The sequence below is a fragment of the Homarus americanus genome, unplaced genomic scaffold (assembly GCF_018991925.1).
Source record: "Homarus americanus isolate GMGI-L3 unplaced genomic scaffold, GMGI_Hamer_2.0 scaffold52512, whole genome shotgun sequence".
NCBI classification, from domain to species: domain Eukaryota; kingdom Metazoa; phylum Arthropoda; class Malacostraca; order Decapoda; family Nephropidae; genus Homarus; species Homarus americanus.
Window position 1 is genome coordinate 4,851,229 of NW_024735442.1, and position 17,273 is coordinate 4,868,501.

The 17,273-nt window shown below is 38.5% G+C and overlaps 1 protein-coding gene across 1 annotated transcript in view; it reads left to right on the forward strand.

Moving 5' to 3' along the window:
- Window positions 1-4,876: 4,876 nt before the first annotated feature.
- LOC121871011 (E3 ubiquitin-protein ligase RNF13-like) overlaps window positions 4,877-17,273 on the forward strand; it is a gene marked incomplete at its 5' end in the record, with an annotated part of 191,475 nt that continues 179,078 nt past the window's right edge. The window contains 2 exon segments of the mRNA XM_042373066.1: window positions 4,877-5,055; window positions 5,262-5,431. Of these exon segments, the coding sequence (XP_042229000.1) occupies window positions 5,408-5,431 (24 nt within the window).

Consider the following 17,273-nt stretch of genomic DNA (forward strand, 5'->3'; position numbering starts at 1 on the left):
GGTACCCTGTAGCTCAAGTTATCGGTGATCCACACAGCCGCAAACGCCGCCTACAGAGCATGGACATGACCAGCTAAATGTCCACTGGCTGACTGCTGCAGTAAAAGGCATGGATGTTCTCTACACTGTCCTCTCCTGGTTTGATGACTGTTTTGTTCGATCATAAAGAAATTCTGTGAAGCGACAGAATGTCACATTTAATATTTTGTTGCTGCTGGACAAGCGCGCAGGACACTTTCGTCCCTACTGTTAGATCGTCACCCCCAGCGTAAAAGTGGTCTTCCTTCCTCCAACACTATTTCTTTAATCGGCCCATGGACCCAGGGGTTGATTTGCAATGTAAGCTGCATTCTCAACAAAAAAAATTCAGCTCCTGAGCAGAAGCGCAACACCAGGAAGAGTTCACGTAATCTGAGTGACACCACCACCGATAGGGCGAAGAAGATGAGGGATCAACAGTTAGAATAGCAATACTCTTCAAACAATTCTAGGTATTTAACATCAAGAAAACTGTGGACTTCTTGGTGGAGTCATGGGATCAGCTGTCTATTACTGCAATTAAATCGCAGCATGGAGACATGTGTTTGCATGGAATACCAGGTGAGAGGAGGAGTCAATCTGTGACTGGTGAGGAGGTTCAGGAATGTTGCAGTAACGGTGGTTGTACCAGAAGCTGCGCGAACTGTTACAGTTCCAGGCTTCTCCGAGACCTGTGACGACATCTGGAGGTGATCAGAGATCTGAAGTGACTGCCCGGCCGAGGATATTTGGAAGAAGAACACGTCAGTGAAGAGGAGGAAGAAGGTCGTCAAATCGAAGAACACAATTTAAGTCGCAAAGTGATATTAAGGGTGCCATGGGTGTGCAGAGAAGATGAAATCCCTTCCTTTACGCACGACAACCGGCGATGGCCGCTATGAAGTCTTCCATACCCGGCTGGTGCAGGCTATGGAACCCGTGCATCAGGTGTATCCGCACGACAACATCAACGCGCCAGCCGTCAGCAAAGCGCCAGATTTTCTTAGCCAGTGATAGTGACAGTGAGGTGACTTTGAAGTTGTCAGGGAAGCCCTGACAACTGTAAGTAACAGTGATGTTGATTCACCTAGTAACGAGTGACTCACCTGAGGCCAGTACTCTGCCCTCTGCCTCGGGTCAGCCTCCATCCCGTATGCGACCCATCTCCTTCTACTACACGTAAATTCTTACACCTAATTTTAGTTTTCTAACCTTACCTTTATTTTTCCTATGTTAACGCTTTATCTTTCTAACTAACCTCTTCTATATTAGCATTTTTTTTCATACCATCTAAAGTTAAGATAAAATTTTACTACAACATAGTTATTGTATGCGTCAAAAAGTGAGTTTGAGGATGGGGCCGGACTCCATTTCCAGCGAGTGTCCCATATGTTATGTTATTCACTTTCTGGCGTTCCTCACTTTTTCACGTGCCTCCGGGTTACATAAACGCGTAAAGTGAGGAATTCTTTTATTAATCCCATATGTTATGTTATTCACTTTACGTTCTCACTTTCCGCGGTACCCTCCGGGTTACATAAACCGCGTAAAGTGAGGGTTAACTGTATTTAGTGGGTCTAAATGGTCGAAAAATGGGAAACTTGGGGGTTGTCTTGGGTGCCTGGAACCAATTAGAATAAATCCTATAGGTTCTGTACTTTCGTTATCATGTTTTTCAATATCACACCAAGGGGTCCCAATTAGGCGCGATAACCAAGGGATGATTGTACTGTACTATATATACTTGTGACACTGGCCAGTTGCTTCTGGTGTTATGGTACAGGGGGTACCAAGTGACAGCACTAGGATCCCGCTTCCTCTATCAAGGAATAAACAATTCAAATTTAAATTGATAAAAAAAAAAAACATCCAAATAATGTGACGTAGTGAACCTAAATGGCCCTAGCGCAGGCACAGTCACGTATGCATTGCATATTCTTATAGATTGTGCTGCCAGGCGTACGTTATCTAGTGAATTTAGTCAATATTGGCTATTAACAATGGACCTAAGTGCAAACCTGTATTGTACATGTACTAAATGATTATGGGACTAAAATTGTTGTCTCTTGCAAATATAGCTTGTCTATACAGCTATTCAAATAAATTACTATCTTACAAGAATCCTACCAATGTAAGTTATATACACCCAGGTCGTTTGGGTGGCAAATTATGAGAAGAGCTTCGTCACTCTTAAGTAATGATAATAAACGCAGGCAGCCCTTCATCGCCACCTGTCAAATCTTATCTCAAATAAATAAACGCCAGACATTCTGTCAACTCACACCCCCCCTCCTGGCTACTTCCCTCCTTGTGTTCCCAGACAAAAGATTGGTGATTTCTTTGTTTATTTTATATAATATCTCAGACTAAAGTTAGGATACAGGCATCCCCCGCGCTACGGATAGGTTCCGTTCCCGGAAAATTGACCGTATTTCGAAATTCCGTAACGCGAAACCTATTTTCCCATTGACTTCCATTATAAAACTGGAGATGCGTTCCTATGAATTTTTTCGGCACCAAAAAAGTAATTCAAGCACTTTTATTAATGAAAATAAACGTTTATAGACACATACAATACAGTACAGTCATTACTAATTAATTAGGACTAATAGAAATTTTAGCGATTATCAATTCACGATTTGATTTAAAAGTCATTGTTTTCATACGATTTATGCCACTTTCCACTGTATCGTCAGTAATTTTCAAAAATATTATTCCAGTGAATGTATTATATCTTCAGAACGCATATATTAACAAAAGTATTTTAACCGAAAACCTTATTAAACGAAAGACATCGGAAGCTTAGGTAAAGTCTTTTGTTTTAGTCATGTGTTTTATCCTATTTACAGAAATACATCGCGTTTCAGCAAAACTACTATTTATTTCAAAATATATTCATTCAGGGCAGTTTAGTAAATTATTGATGTAACAATTTTTTAACTACGAATTGAAAAACACGTACCCTCTACCCCTGTTCAAGAGAGGACTGGGAGAAGCTTGTTTGGTGCTGCAGGCGATGCAAGAAAATGATTTGGATGGATTTTAAATGAAAATATTCAGAAATATGGTATCATAGTATTTATTCAAGTCAATTAGGATAAAATATTATTGTAATACAACAGTTTTTAACTGAAAACCAATAAAAGCGTACAATAACATCTTTTGAAACGAAAAAGCGAAAGTCATTGTTTTTGTCACGATTTTATCCCACTTTCTGTAATACGCCATCATTTTTCAAAAAAATATTACATTTCTGTGAATGCATTATATCCAAGCAGAGTATGAATAGAATACCAATTGTATATAACAATATTTTAACCAAAAACTATTAAAAAGCAGTAACTTCTCTTGAACATCGGAAGGTTAGGTAAAATCTTTGGTTTTACGTATGTACAGTCCACCCTCACTCTCTGAGGTTAATGTAACCCACAGGGTCCCTGAGAAAGTGAGGGCTAAAGTGAATAACATAACATATGGGATTAATTGAAGAGTCCGGCCGACCAAACTCCACTTTATGACGACACACAACCTATGTATTGTAAAAAAAATTTTATCATAACTTTATGATGGTATGAAAAACAAGTAATATAGAAGAGGAGGTTAGCTATTTTAGGCTGTATCACTGGCAGGATAAATATTAAACAAGCCAAAAGTAGCATTTTTATATTAATAAACTATTCATCGTTATTTTAGATCATGAGAAGTTTCCAAATGTTCGTATACGGTATTTGCTCAAATAATGAAGAAAATTATATTAATGAATTGGCAACTCATCTACAACCACAGCTGCCACAAAATTCTCAATCAAATTTTCTTCATTATTTAAATAAATATACAGTGGCCCCTCGGTTAACGAACTCAATCCGTTCCAGAAGGTCGTTCGTTAACCGAAACGTTCGTTAACCGAAACCATTGTTTCAATGGGTTTTTGGGTAATTGGTTCCAGCTCACCGAAAATTTCCTAAATTCAACAAAAATGGTAGAAAAGTTCACTTACTTTGAGGTGTGTATGTAGAAGGCTCCTGGATGATGATGATGATGATGGGATTTAGAATGGGGGTGGAGGAGAAGGAAGAAGAGAAGGCATTGGGGTGGAAGAGAAGTCACCCCATGGTGCCATTTCACCCATAAAATTTTAGCTCTCTGGTTTAATTCAAGATTATTTTCTTTAAATCAACGCTGCACTGCATTATATATTGTCAATATATAAAATATATTTCAAAATGACCAATAATTTGCTTGGAAACAGAAAAAAAGCGTTTAGTTGAAGAGAGTCTCAAGCAAGATGTTACCTCCAGTGAAAACAGAGAGAGACTGACGCCTGTTTGCTGTGTTAAGAGGCTGGATGCCGCGCATTAAACTAGTCACTTTACCTTCAATTTTGTTCAATAATTGTTAAAATGACTAAAAAATTGAATATTAAACTTTTATAATTATTGAATAGTATAAACTTCTTGATATTTACAAAAATAGTAAGGAATTTAAGCCCTAGAACCGATTAATGTATTGGTGAACTGATACTAAAGCTGGTTGCCCGGTCAGTGCAAGCGAAAACATGTTGAGGTCGGTTCGTAAGAAGTTCGTTAAGCGAATTTTTTTTCGTTAACCGAATTGAAGATCCTTATGGAAGGCAGTTCGTTAATTGAAATTACGTTAACCGAGGTGTTCGTTAAACGAGGGGTCACTGTACAAAGTACTTTTTATGCACATAACCTCAATGAAGGTTTACCCTCAGTTAAATATGTGTACCTTAGTTAAATATGGTGAGTAATAAAAACGAAATAAGCCCTTAAATAAGAAGAATAAACACTTTCTTGCCATTGTCCAGCCAGTCTAATACCTTCTTCTTGTGTGTCAGGGCCATCGAATTCACTCTTCTGTCTGGCTGGGCAGGTGCTGGAGTTCCAGCAGCAGTAGGGGGGTTAGCCATGGTAGCTGTAGAGGCCAAAAACACACCAAAAATACAGCAAAAAGCAAGCCGCTGAAGTGTTTTGAGGACTGGGACTGGCGTCCACGTCATTGGTGACATCACGGCCAGTAAGTGATATGCTTGTCTCTTATTAATTGCTAGTGGCCACTCAGCCAATCAACAGCCAGCTCCACTGCGTACTTGGGGGGAGCACTTTATACAGTATTGTAAACAAACAAAAGACACAACTGTTTACATTATGCTGTACTCACCAGCAGATGCTGTATATATTTACTGTATTGTATATAATTCCAATATATATATTTTTTTTCAGAGTAGGGCGTGAGGAAACTGACCAAAGATACTGGCTGTTAATTTATATTTTATACAATAACTGAACCAGCAAGCCAATGAAGAGTTTGGATAAGTACCAGCCAGTGGCAGTTTAAAGAAGTTGTGAATCACACTGATGCCTTCAACATGGAGGCCAGTACTAGACACAAGGTAAGATTAAATGTACAGCTAACACCAAATCTAATTGTTATCTCTTTGTAACTAATTATGGAATACAGACGGTCCTCACTTAACATCGAGGTTCAGTGACAGATCCCAGATTTTTCAGAGGGGGGGGGGGGTTCCCTTGAAGGGGTGCCATTTGCATAAGTATTTATAAGCTTACAGGTAGTTGTCTATTGTAAAGAGTAATTATGTAGGTGTCCCTATGGTGTACATCAACACAATAGGGTAATTAAATATTGTCATCTGATAGGGTGATACATTAATCCCCTGGGTTACGGAAGGGATGCGTCCTTGAAAAGTTGTCCATAACGTGAACCCCATTTCCCCATTGATTTCCATTATGTAATTGGAGTTGCATTCCTAATGAATTGTTTTTAGCAAAAATAATTAATACAAGCACACTTATAAATGAAATTATATTGTATTGATTATTTTATGGATATAATACAGGTAGTTCTGCTATAACGCGATAATTGTGTTCTTGTAAAATATCGTGTTATAGAAAATCGCGTAATAGAAATAACAGGGCTTATGGAGAAAATAGGGTTAGGTGCAGATTACTCGAAATCAAAATAATTTAGTAGTTAGCCTAACACAAAGGGTAGCACAGTCTAAATAAATGTTACATTCATATCTAATAATGAAATCATACAGTTAATGTAACACTTTACTTGATGGGGGAGAAGGGTGATTTTGAGGTTGATAAAATCGAGCTTCTCTTCAAGTGTTATATCCTTTCTTTTACGATCATCACCGGGAATTCTATCACCAGAACGCTTCTTGTTGATATTCTTCTTTACTATATTCACAGTTAATACAGTGGGGTATGCTATAACGAACGGATCCTACTACGAATATTCCTATAATGAACGGTTTTACCTATAAAATTGAGATTGCTATAACGAACGAAACTCCTACAACGAACATTATTTAATTTTTTTTCTTCTAATTTATTGTTTTTTTATTACAAATATTAATGATATTCTTTATTTCAGGGGTTTAGATGCATATTTATGCACTTTTTTACAATTTTTACAATTTTATATTATATTTTTCAGTGTGAAGTGGTTGTATTTGGGGGCCTGGAACGGATTAATCCTATAACGAACGAATGCTATAACGAACAAGGTTCTAGAACCAATTAGATTCATTATAGCATACCCCACTGTACCACAAAATTGGAGAAATAGTAAGCAAAAATCGCGTTATAGCAAACAAGCGTTCGCGTTATACAAATATCGTTCCTAATTCATAAATCGCGTTAGAGCAAATTCGCGTTATCAAAATACGCGTTATAGCAGAACTCACTGTATGATAATAAATGCAGTACACAAAACACTTAATTTACCTCACCTCAAACGATGTTGAGTGCTGCAAGACGTGAGGTGGTGCAATGGGAATTATTGGGAGATATAGCAAGTCCTAATGTTTTTGCAATTTGGCTAAGTTTTTCTCCTGCATCAAACTCCACAAAACATCAAGTTTTATATCCAACGTAATTCTTTTATGCCTCTTTTAGTACCTCTGCTTTCACATGCACTTGCTGACCTCTTTTCATTCATCATGCATGAGGGTAATACACTTGTGGTAACTCAAAGAATTGGAGTCGAGAGATGAAGTGTACACACTAAAAGATATAAACAAACTGCGTTCAGCGGCGTGAGTACGCTGCATACCCATGCTTGATGGTAACAAACAACTTGCACTAGACAAGGTTTCATGTTGGACCATAGAGCATGGTTTCAGATTTTCTCCGTTGTTGACCAATGTCATGCATTTTTGCTGCCTCCGAGGTGTTCACCCAGTTCCAGATCTACAGCTCTATGGTCATTGTGTGCAGTGTGTTACAGAGACCTGTTTCCTGGGTATTATCTTTGAAAACCGGCTTACATGCCAGCCACATATTCATTACCTCAAAGAGTCTTGCCAGCATGCTGTCAAGTTATTGAGAGTCTTGGGGCACATATCGTGGGGTGCTGACCAAGAATTGATTGATTGGTTGCTTGTGGTAATGACATCACTGGCGACGCAACAGCTTAGGTCATACGTCACCGAATTAAAATAAAGGCTTAAAGGACTAAAATCAAATAATGCAAGGTAAAAAACAAAAGTATTAAAAATCAGAAATGTTGTAAAAGCCATTTAAATGTTAATACAGTTGTACCCCACTTAACTCGGTCAATTGAACCCAGAGGGTCCCGCGTTAAGTGAACAACAGAACATATGGGATTAATTCCAATAGAAACCGGCCCGACCCCCAAACTCCACTTTTTGAAGGCACATACAGTGGGGTATGCTATAACGAATGGATTCTACTACGAATATTCCTATAACGAACGGTTTTACCTATAAAATTGAGAATGCTATAACGAACGAAACTCCTACAACGAATTTTTTTTTTACTAATTAATTGTTTTTTTTTATTACAAGTATTAATGATATTCTTTATTTCAGGGGTTTAGATGCATATTTATGCACTTTTTTACAATTTTTTCAATTTTATATTATATTTTTCAGTGTTATGTGGTTGTATTTGGGGGCCTGGAACGGATTAATCCTATAACGAACGAATGCTATAACGAACAAGGTTCTAGAACCAATTAGATTCGTTATAGCATACCCCACTGTACCTATGTTGTAGTAAAAATAACATCTTAATTTTATGATGGTACATGCACACAATTAATACTTAAGAGAAATAGAGAAATACAGTCGCCAAGTTAATGTCCATTCAAATAATGGACTCAACTCCCTCCCCCTCTCACACTACACAGCCGGCTAACAGATGGTCGGTCGGTCCCTCCCTCCCCCCCCCACCCCCCACCAACCGTCCCAAGGAGATGTGTGGGATAACCTCAAACTAAAGTTAGGAAAATATAATTGACATTGCTGGATTCCTTGTAAGACCAGGAATATTTTGAATATAAATGTCATATATTTTGGACAAAAGATAACATAGTTACCTAGAGAAAAATTTTTATCTAAAAATTGTAAGTTTAAAGCAAAATATATGATGTTTATATTCAAAATGATCACCAAATTATAAGAATTCCAGCAATGTAAATTATATTCTGACCGGGTAATTTGTATGAATTTTATGAGCTAAAACAAATATCTTCAGTTAATAAAAAAAAAATAATCTTCACGACACTATCTGTCAATCAAAGTACCCCACCTTGCCTCCCCCCTCTTCCAACCGCGCGGTCAGTCCCAACCCTCCCCCCCACCCCCCACCAATCCTCCCTTCCAGAGTTTTTAACATTTAGTATTAAATAATACCTCAGATTAAAGTTAGGATAATATAATTGACATTGCTGGATTCCTTGTAAGACCAGGAATATTTTGAATATAAATGTCATATATTTTGCACAAAAGATACCATAGTTACCTAGAGAAAAATTTTTATCTAAAAATTGTAAGTTTAAAGCAAAATCTATGATGTTTATATTCAAAATGATCACCAAATTATAAGAATTCCAGCAATGTAAATTATATTCTGACCGGGTAATTTGTATGAATTTTATGAGCTAAAACAAATATCTTCAGTTAATAAAAAAAAATAATAATTCTTCACAGGGTAACAGATGGTCGGTCGGTCCCTCCCTCCCCCCCACCCCCCACCAACCGTCCCAAGGAGATGTGTGGGATAACCACTAAATTTTAATAAATAATACCTCAAACTAAAGTTAGGATAATATAATTGACATTGCTGGATTCCTTGTAAGACCAGGAATATTTTGAATATAAATGTCATATATTTTGCACAAAAGATACCATAGTTACCTAGAGAAAAATTTTTATCTAAAAATTGTAAGTTTAAAGCAAAATATATGATGTTTATATTCAAAATGATCACCAAATTATAAGAATTCCAGCAATGTAAATTATATTCTGGCCTGGTAATTTGTATGAATTTTATGAGCTAAAACAGGCAGTCAGGCAGGGTGGCGGGTGGGGCAAATCTAAAAATAGCGTCTCGGACACTCACCGCGTATATGTGGAAAAAATCCGCGTTAAGTGAAAGTTCAGCTTTGGCAAGGCACCGCGTATATGCGAAAACGCGTTAAGTGAAACCGCGTTAGGCGGGGTAAAACTGTAGATAGAACTCAAAGCTTGTGTAGAAGACTGGCTTCCTCCTGAAGAGGCACTTGCTCTATGTTCAAGCTCGTTCAGAATCTTCACTTTATCACCAATGTTGAAGGTTTTCCCTCTTCTTTTTCTCACCTAAACTAGGAGGAGTGGTACTAGTACGCTTAGGCATCTTAGTAGACAGTAGTAGAGCATATGGTGACCTTGACTGGAGAGCGAGAGCACAGCGTCCGCACGTGGCAAGAGTTGAATCAGAAAGACTGTGCGAGCGTGAATGCGTGAGTGAGCAGCCATGGTGGCGCCTCGGGTGAGCAAATAACGCATTTGTTTGCCATGGCGGTAAATTTGAAATATTTCCTGCCTGATTTCCCTCGCGAAATAAATAGATTTATCGCCATATATCCCGACCCTACTGTACCTTGGAAACAAAATTAGATGTGTTAAGGAGGTTTGACCAGGGGGAGAAACTGAGTTACATTAGTTTTTAATTTGCTACTCCATTGTCAGCCTGTGCACCGTATTTTTATCTGAGTGATGTTAAGATGAAAATGGAATTCTTAAGCAGTGTATGAATAGACTCCGAAGAGGACCAGACCAAGCGAAATGTGCTCATTAATACCATGGTGATTCAGGAAACGGCTAAGAGTCTGTACACAGATTTATGCCAGGAACAAGGTGTTAGTTCTGATGAAAAGCCCTTTACTGCCAGCAAAGGGTGGTTTGAGTATTTTAAGAAACACTCAAACCTACACAACATTAAGATGGTAGGTGAAACAGCCAGTGCTGATACACGTACTGAGGCTGCTAAAATTTATTCTGCTGAACTAAAAGTAATTATTGAGGCAAGTGTAAAATGTTGAAAAAACAGGCCCCTCTTGGAAGCGCGTGCCTACCAGAACATTTATTTTAACTGAGGAGAAAATAGCTCCTGGGTTTAAGGCTTCCAAAGATCATGTAATGCTGCTGTTAGGGGGTAATGCAGCAGGTGGTTTCAAGTTAAAGCCCATGCTTGTGTATCACACAGAAAATCCCAGGGCTTTCAAGGGATATGCCAAATCTAGGTTACCAGTGATACAGTATGGCTGTCCAATAGGAAAGCATAGATGATTGGCAGCCTGTTCCAAGACTGGTTAACTACCTGTTTTTGACCAATAGTAGAAAGGTACAGTAACCAACAAAATATTGCCATCAAATCCTTGTTACTTCTTGATAATGCTCCCAGCCACTCTGTTAACTTAAATGACCTTTCACCTAATATCAGGGTTAAATACTGCCTAAGGACACCATATCCTTGCTACAGCCTATGGATCAAGCTGTGATTGCCAGCTTTAAGGTGTACTATTTACACAGGACTTTTAGACAACTTATAGCTGCAATTGATGGTGAGGATCAGCAATCAATTTGAGATTTCTGGAAGAAGTTTAACATCATGAATGCTGAGATAACATTGCTGAGTCATGGGATGAGGTCAAATGTACAACTATGAGCATCTTTCCAGAATGTGTCCACGATTTCCAAGGTTTTCCCCAGATTCAGACCCTGAATCAGGAGCAGCAGGAAATTGTAACATAGGTTTTATATTTGTTAAATAACTTGATTATGCATTGTGCATTTCAGAGATCTCAAAATCACTACTGTACTCTGTATATCAGATGTCGAAAATCACATAAAACATGATAATACATTTTCTTAAAGCTTTGCTCAAACTCAATACAGTGGTCCCTCGGTTAGAACGTTTCGATTGACGAATTACCTCCCATAAGGAACTTCAATTCGGTTAACGAACAAAACTTCGATTAACAAAATCCTTACGACAAAAACATTTTGTTGTGAGCATCAGCTGATCAGCTGATGGGCTAGTCTGCCAATTCAGTAATCTGTTCTATGTTTACATTCGTTTCCAGTGGAGTAAATATCAAGAAAATTGTGCTCTTTAATATTTGTGCATTTTTTATATTAAAATTATTGATCTTTCTAAAATTTAGCCATCCAAGCTCTGTCTACATAAAGTTTTTCAACTATTATTTTTGGCTCGATATATGTAACTTTATTCATTTATTGAAACTCATTTACATGTACACACTGTCCTAAGGGCAAAGCTGTACTTACATGTAATCAAAATAATGTACAAAATGATTACAGTATTACCCCGCTTTACACGGTTTCACTTTCCGCGATTTCTCATTTACGCGGTAACCTTGCCAGAACCGGACTTTCACTTTCCGCAGTGCATCCACTCATATACGCGGTGAAGTATAATTTTTTTTTTTTTTTAGCTCATAAAATTCATACAAATTACCCGGCCAGAATATAATTTACATTGCTGAAATTCTTACAATATGATGATCATTTTGAATATAAACATCATGGATTTTGCATTAGACACAAATTTTATATCTAATGTAATAATTTGGTTTACACAAAGCAAATATTTTATCTTTTGTGCAAAATATATGAAGTTTACATTCAAAATATTCCCTGACCTGCAAGGAATCCAGAAATGTCAATTATATTACCCTAACTTTAGTCTGAGGTGTTATTTATTACTAAAAGTTAAAATCTAGTTTTTTCACCCAACATTTCTCTGGTAGGGAGGGAAGGTGGGGGGGTGGGGGGGAGGGTTGGGACCGACCGACCCAGCTGGCGTGAGTGTGAGGAGGGGGGGAGGCAAGGTGGGGTACTTTGATTGACAGATAGTGTCGAAGAATATTTTTTTTTTTATTAACTGAAGATATTTGTTTTAGCTCATAAAATTCATACAAATTACTGGACCAGAATATAATTTACATTGCTGGAATTCTTACAATATGATGATCATTTTGAATATAAACATCATAGATTTTGCATTAGACATACAAATTTTAGATCTAATGTAATAATTTGGTTTACACAAAGCAAATATTTTATCTTTTGTGCAAAATATATGAAGTTTACATTCAAAATATTCCCTGACCTGCAAGGAATCCAGAAATGTCAATTATATTATCCTAACTTTAGTCTGAGGTATTATTTATTACTAAATGTTAAAATCTAGTGTTTTCACACAATCATTTCTCAGAGAGGTAGGAGCTAGTGAGTTGGGAAGAGGGGGGATTTGAGTCCATTATTTGAATGGACATTAACCTGGCGACTGTATTTCTCTTAAATATTAATTGTGTGAGCATACCATCATAAAATTTAGATGTTATTTTTACTACAACATAGGTATTGTGTCAGAAGAAGTGGAGTTTGGGGGTCGGGCCAGTCTCTATTGGAATTAATCCCATATGTTCTGTTGTTCACTTTCCGCGGTACCCTGTGGGTTCAATTGACCGCGTAAATCGGGGTACTACTGTACTAAAATTTTTGTCTAGTGCAAACTATCGCATGTTTACATTCAAATTAATCACTATCTTATAAGAATTCCAGCAATGTAAATTATATTCTCCCCGGTCACTTCAATGGTATTTTATGAGCAAAAAACAAAAACTCAATCTAAAGGACATAAATAAACAAATAAATATTTCACTAGACCTCAGCGCCAACTGTCAAACATGTCACTCCCCCCCCCCCTGACTCCCAGCAAGGGTTTGGTGAATATACAGTAGGCTTTAAGTTTTTATCTTGTATAATATCACAGACTAAAGTTAGGAGACTATAATTTGCATTGCTGGAATCCTTGCAAGACAATGAATAATTTGCAAAAGAGATAAAAATTTTAGTGCATTAGTGTACAGTACTGTAGTACATTTTATAATGTAAAATTTTTCAACTGCATTTTTGGTTAGATTTACATAAATTTCTTCATTTATTTTCATTTGTTAACATGCACACACCATACTAAAAGAAATGTAAAAGAAATAAATGACCTAAGTGCAAACCTGTAATTTACATGTACAGTCAACCCTCACTTTACGCGGTTAATGTAACCCGCAGGGTCCCGCGGAAAGTGAGGAACGCGTAAAGTGAATAACATAACATATGGGATTAATTGAAATAGAGTCCGTGCCGACCCCCAAACTCCACTTTTTGACGACACACAACTATGTTGTAGTAAAAATTTTATCTTAACTTTATGATGGTATGAAAAAATAAGTAATATCGAAGAGGTTAGGTTAGGAAAAATAAAGGTTAACATAGGAAAAATAAAGGTTAGGTTTGGAAAACTAAAAGTTATGTGGAACACTTACGTTAGTAGAAGAGATGGGTCGGCATACGGGGATGGAGGCTGGTTCCGAGGCAGAGGGCAGGCTACTGGCCCTCAGGTGAGTCACCATCACTGTCATCCACACTTGTCAGGGTTTCCCTGACAAATCCCTCAAAGTCATCTTCACTGTCACTATCACTGGCTTGGGCTGGCTGTGGTGGGTTGCGGGCGAAGAAATCTGTTATGCTTTGCTGACGGCTGGTGTTGATGTTGTCGTGATACACCTTGATGTAGGGCTCCATAGTCTGCAACAGCTGGGTAGTGAAGATTTCATACCTGTTTGCGTCAGGGTCGTCGGAAAGGAGGAGCTTGGATTTCTCGATACACTCGATGGCACCCCTAACATTACTATGGGATAAGTGTTGTTCTTCTTGGGATGACGCACCACCTGCCTCTTCACTGACGTCGTCATCATCATCATCTACCATCTCCTCGGTAGTCACATCAGGTTCCATTATCACCTCCAGGATGTCGTCGTTGGTGGTCTCGGAGAAGCCTGGAACTGTAACAGTCTGCGCAGCTTCTCTGGCAAGGTCCACTGCTACTGCAACAGTCTGAACCTCACCAGTCACAGATTGACTCCTCCTCTCACCTGGTATTCCATGCAACACATGTCTCCATGCGTGACGAGTTGTAGCAATAGACAGCTGATCCCATGACTCCACCAAGAAGTCCACAGTTTTCTTGTTGTTAAATACTCTCCAGAATTGTTTGAACAGTATTTTTTGCTGTGCCAACTGTTGATCCTCATCTTCTTCGCTCTTGCTATCGGTGGTGGTGTCACTCAGGTTGCGCAACTCTTCCCTGGTGTTGGTGTAGTCGTTCAGGAGTTTGAATTTTTTCGTAGAGAATGCAGCTTTTACATTACAGATTAACTCTTGGTCCATGGGCTGTAATATAGACGTAGTGTTGGGAGGAAGGAAGACCACTTTTACGTTGGGGTGACGATCTAACAGTAGGGGCGAGTGTCCTGGTGCTTTGTCCAGCAGCAACAAAATCTTGAATGGCACATTCTGTTGCTCACAGAATTTCTTTACATCGGGAACAAAACAGTCATCAAACCAGGAGAGGGACAGTGTAGAGAACATCCACACCTTACGTGCGGTCAGCCAGTGGACATTTAGCTTGGTCATGTCCATGGTTTTGTAGGCGTGCGGCTTGCGTGCTGTGTGGATCACCGATAACTTGAGCTTACTGGTACCGGAGGCATTGGTGGTAAACAGGACGGTGATGCGTTCCTTCTGCATCTTCCGGCCCCGAATCTTGCTGGCATTCTTTATAACGAAGGACTTGGAAGGTAGCTTTTTCCAGAAAAGACCAGATTCGTCCATGTTAAACACCTGGTCGTCGGTGTACTGTCCTTCCTCCATAATCTCACGTAAAAACGGAGGAAATTCCCTAGCCGCAGCACGGTCAGCACTCGCTTCTTCACCACCAATGTTTATATTGGTGATCTTGTTCCGGATCTTAAACCTCTGTAACCACCCAGAGGAAGCATTAAAGGGTTTGGGCTCTGTAAGTTCCCATCTTTCGTGCCACTGCAATGTACAGTTCACGTGCGTAGTCCTTAACAGAGCGCGTGTCGACCGCCATGTTCCGTCGCGCCTGACGCACCAAGTACCTCACAAGTAATTTTTCCGTCTTGAGAAGCACCTGGTTGTGAAAATACTTGATCATAGAAGCACCTGTAGACTTTGTGATCTTCATGTGCTCCTTTATCTTGGCTGCATCCTTCTTTATTGTTCGAATCGTAGATTCATTCACACCATGCTGGCGCGCCAAATCAACCTGCCTTGTTCCTTTCTCCAACTCTTGGATGATGGTATACTTCACCTCGTAGCTTAAGGAACGTCGTGTCTTCTTTGGCTTAGTGCCGCTGGGTCCAGGTAAGGAAAGGTTTCTCTCTGTGGGTGGTGGTCCGGCGGAAGCCATTTTAGAGAACAATGGATGCACGTTTACACGGTCTGGCGTGGAGGGATGAAACTGGCGAGGCTAGGTCAAGGATCATCTTTCCTCCCTCCCTCCCTCCCTCCCCCCCCCGGGTGGACACTTCATAATACTTTAAGCCAATTACAGCTAGCAGCAGAGGGGGGTAGGGATGCATTGCCAATCACAGTCCGATACGTCATATGACGTCAGTAATAACGCAACAAAGACACACACTGCGCAACCTTACCGCGCGGCTTGCCCAAGCGGAGGGAGGAGGAGGGAGAGGCGAGGAGCACAGGCAGGCAGGCGGGTGGGGCAAATCTAAAAATAGCGTCGCGCCGGACACTCTCCGCATAATGGGGTTCACGCACCGCGTAATGTGAGCTCGTTAGGTTCTGGCAAGGCACCGTGTTAACGTGGAAACGCGGAATGTGGGACTGCCTAAAGTGAGGGTTGACTGTACTAAATGATTACGGTACTAAAATTGTTATGTCTAGTGCAAATTATAGCTTGTTTACTGTATATTCAAATTAATCACTCTCTTACAAGAATCCTAGCGATGTAAATTATATTCTCCCAGGTCATTCACTGGCATTTTTAAAATGAGAGAAGCTTAGTCACTTAAGGACTGATAAATAAACTCACATGAGACTTTTGGCTCCAACTGTCAAACATATCACCTCACCTCCTGCTCCCTCCCTCCCTCTCCCCCAGCCACAGTTTTAGGCTTACAGTTTTTGTCTTATATAATATATCAGACTAAAGTTAGGAGAATATAATTTGCATTGCTGGAATCTTTGCAAGACAGCGAATCATTTGAATATAAACGTCATATATTTTGCACAAGAGATAAAAATTAATCACCTGTATCACATTACAGTAGTGATTTAAGAGTAAGAGTGTGTGTGTGTGTGTATATATATATATATATATATATATATATATATATATATATATATATATATATATATATATATATATATATATATATATATATATATATATATATATATATATATATATATATATATATATATATATGTATATATATATATATATATATATATATATATATATATATATATATATATATATATATATATATATATATATATATATATATATATATATATATATATATATATATAGTGACCCCTCGTTTAACGAACACCTCGGTTAACGTAATTTCGATTAACGAACTGCCTTCCATAAGGATCTTCAATTCGGTTAACGAAAAAAAATTCGCTTAACGAACTTCTTACGAACCGACCTCAACATGTTTTCGCTTGCACTGACCGGGCAACCAGCTTTAGTATCAGTCCGCCAATACATTAATCGGTTCTAGGGCTTAAATTCCTTACTATTTTTGTAAATATCAAGAAGTTTATACTATTCAATAATTTTAAAAGTTTAATATTCAATTTTTTAGTCATTTTAACAATTATTGAACAAAATTGAAGGTAAAGTGACTAGTTTAATGCGCGGCATCCAGCCTCTTTACACAGCAAAGAGGCGTCAGTCTCTCTCTGTTTTCACTGGAGGTAACATCTTGCTTGAGACTCTCTTCAACTAAACGCTTTTTTTCTGCGTTTCCAAGCAAATTATTGGTCATTTTGAAATATA